Source organism: Chrysochloris asiatica, unplaced genomic scaffold (assembly GCF_000296735.1).
Source record: "Chrysochloris asiatica unplaced genomic scaffold, ChrAsi1.0 scaffold00007, whole genome shotgun sequence".
In the NCBI taxonomy this organism is placed as follows: Eukaryota; Metazoa; Chordata; class Mammalia; order Afrosoricida; family Chrysochloridae; genus Chrysochloris; species Chrysochloris asiatica.
The window spans coordinates 39,302,325-39,305,716 of record NW_006408525.1 but is presented as its reverse complement, the minus strand read 5'-3'; the positions used below and the strand labels follow the sequence as shown (position 1 = coordinate 39,305,716).

The window sequence follows — 3,392 nt, the reverse complement described above, 5'->3', positions numbered from 1 at the left end:
TTACCTATCATGCCGGTAACGTAGCCAGTCTGCTGCAGCACCTCTGCCAAGGTGGTCTCAGTGAGCGGGAGGCCTCCCACAGAGGTGACTGCAAAGTTGTGGGTAACTCCATTGCGAAGGCCAAGCCGGCCGGTGAGCAGGGAGGCACGGGAGGGCGAGCAGGTAGAAGCCGCGGCGTGGAAATCCGCAAACCTGCACGGAAAGGAAGAGGCCTGATTAGAACCCCACAGACCACAGGAGACCTGGAGATGGCCCACTCAATGCCTGAGACCAGAGGGAGACAAGGGAGGGAGGAAGGAAAAGAGAGAAAGACAGGGAACCCACTGGAGCAGAATTGGGGTTGGGAGGGAAGAGGTCTTTTCTTAAAGGAGGAAGGGACAGGTGGGCTCCCTGAGCACCTTCACTAAGACTGGCTCCTTTCCAACAGCATCACTGAGAGGCCGCTGATGTGGAAGCTGCCAAAAGTGTTAGGACTCAGTATGTCCTAAAGAGATGTGAGGAGCCATGCATGAGTGGTGAAAATGCTTAAACATACCAGCTTCATCCACCCAGGGTGCCTCGGAAGAAAGACCTGGAGACCTCTTTCCAAAAAACAGCCATTAAAAACCCTATAGCGCAGAGTTCTGCAGTGACGCACACGGGGCTGCAATGAGTTAATGTTGAGAGACTACAGGAGAGCATTGTGAAACCATGCCTGTGGGGAGCAGGTGGAAGAGAGTAGGTGTGTTCACCAGAAATAGAACCTTCTAGGCTAGGCCATGAGCAGAGCCTGCAAGGTGGTGGCCTCTCAGTGTCCTCTGTCAGCCACTCTTGTTCAATGACTGTGGGAGCAGCTACTTTCCTTGTTGCCTGAGCGTCTTACAGAAGAAGGTTGGGAGACGGGGAAACAGCGAAACACACACAGGTCCCATCAGAGCTGGACTGAAACTTGATTGGCATGGATTCTACTCAGAAGTTATTTCCACAGCAGTCCCTCTCTGGCTGCCAGGACCATCTGGAAACTAGAACCTTAGGAGTCTCTAAGGCTTCTGGGTCCCAGTGATATCCCCAGCCTGCTTCCAGAAAACTGGGCCTAGAGCCCCTGCCCTTCAGGTGACCTTGGCATCTGCAGAGGTGACAGTCTTGGCCAGGCACTGAGTGACACAATGGAATCCATTCTTCTCTTCTTTTTTTCATATCACACCAAGTTAAGAGATTATAAGGGGAAAACGTCTGTTTGACAACCTTCCAGACTGAAGAAAAATGCCCAGAGAGTCTCAGTAAGCAGCAAAGCTCCACTGAGCTGGGTGCCAGCTAGTCTGGTGGGCTTGAGTGAGGAGCTCAGTTATTTATAATTGAGGGGGCCGTTCCCTGTTTTATTCGCTTAGGCTAAAATTACCGCACAGCAGCCACGAGCAGATGCTGTGACAGATGTGAAAGAAGCAAAGGTACAGTCACCATCCTCAATGAACGGACAGTTCCGTTTTCAAACAAAAGTCTTGTGAAATAAGTTCCATTTTACCACTAAGCGTTATGATCATTTATTGAGTGCCTCTTAGCACCACCAAGGAGCCCTGAGGGTTGAGCCACAAGGTTCCTACCCACCAGGTGCTCTGTGAAGAAGGATGAGGCAGTATCCTCCCATAGAGTATATGTACAGCCTTGGAAATCTTAGGATACTCTCTGAGTTGGAATCGACTCAATGGCAGTGGGCTTGTTGGTTGGTTGAACCCACCCATCCATCAGTCTGTCCTACCGTGGTGGCTTCTGTGTCGCTGTGATGCTGGAAGCAATGCCGTCAGTATTTCAAACATCAGTAGGGTCGCCCATGTTGGAGAAGTTTCAGCAGAGCTTTCCAGACTAAGACAGACTAGAAGGAAAGACCTGATAATTTACTTCTGAGCTTTAGTCGATGGAAGCCCAAGGGGTCACAATGGAGCATGGTCTGACATCGAGCTGGATGATGAGCCTCTTAGGTTAGAAAGTGCTCAGGATACAGTGGTCACAACAATGAACTCCAGTGGACCCATGAGTCTGAAGACAGCTCAGGAACCTGCAATGTTTCATTCAGTTGTAACAATGCCTAGCGATTCTGAGACAACTCAATGGAAACTAACAGCTATAAGCGTGCACTTTATACACATTAATGCATCTAAGCCCCGCACAGCCCTAAGATGTTATGTGGTACTGATGCTGTTAGGTGTTCTTGAGTACATTTCAACTCACAGCATCTAAGCCCAGCACAGCCCTGAGATATTAGTGCTACTGATGCTGTTCAGTGCTGTTGAGTTCATTTCAACCTACAGAACAGACTCAAACGGCCCCCAGAGGGTTTCCTAGCCTGTAATCCTCTTCTTGACATTGAGATGTAATCCATACCAAAGGCTGTGGTCTTTGATCTTCATCAGTAAATCTTTTAAGTCCTCTTCACTATCAGCAAGCAAGATTGTATCGCAGGTTGTTGATGAGTCTTCCTCCAATCCTGATGCCACGTTTTTCTTCATATAACCCAGCCTCTCAGATTATTTGCTCAGCATACAGGTTGAATAAGTATGGTGAAAGAATACAACCTGTCACACACCTTTCTTAATTTTAAAACATTCAGTGTTCCCCATGTTCTGTTTGAACAACAGACTCATAGTCCAGGTACAGATTCCTCATAGCACAATTACGTGTTCTGGAATACTCATACTTCGAATGTTACCCATAGCTTCTCATGATCCACACAATTGAAAGCCTTTGAGTTGTCAATAAAGCACAGGTAAACATCTTTCTGGTATTCCTTCCATCTTCCCTTGATGCTTTCTGCGCCATTCAATAATTTGCCCAGAGAATCTTTCAATAGTGAATGTCAGGGCTTGAAATTTTCTTCAGTTCCCCCAGCTTGAGAAACGCTGAGCGTGTTCTTCCCTTTTGGTTTTCTGATTCCAGATCTTTGCACATTTTGTTGTAATATTTGACTTTGTCTTCTTGAGCTGACCTTTGAAATTTTCTGTTCAGCTCTTGTAGCTCCTCATTTCTTCCATTTGCGTTAGCATCTCTATGCTGGAGAGCAAGTTTCAGTGTCTCTTCTGACATCCATTTTGATCTTTTCTTTCTTTCTTGTCTTCTTAATGACTTTTTGCTTTCTTCCTGTGAGGTTCTTGATGTCATCCCACAACTCTTCTAGTCTTTGGTCTTTAGTGTTTAATATAACAAATCTGTTCTTTAGATGATCTCTAAATTCAGATGGGATAGAGTCAAGGTCATTATTTTGGCTCTCGTGGACTTGTTTTCATTTTCTTCAGCTTCAGTTTGAATTTGCATATGAACAATTGAGGATCTGTTCCACAATCTGCCCCTGGCCTTGTTTTGGCTGGTGATATGGAGATTTTCAACCGTCTGTTTCCACAGATGTAATCAATTTGATTTCT

General features: G+C 46.4%; 1 protein-coding gene across 1 annotated transcript in view; it reads right to left on the bottom strand.

The window, feature by feature from the left end:
* ARSG (arylsulfatase G) overlaps positions 1-3,392 on the bottom strand; it is a 94,839-nt gene that overhangs the window by 79,314 nt on the left and 12,133 nt on the right. Inside the window, exon 2 of the mRNA XM_006833736.1 lies at positions 5-192. Coding sequence (XP_006833799.1) covers positions 5-192 — 188 coding nt within the window. The remainder of the gene's footprint in view (positions 1-4; positions 193-3,392) is intronic.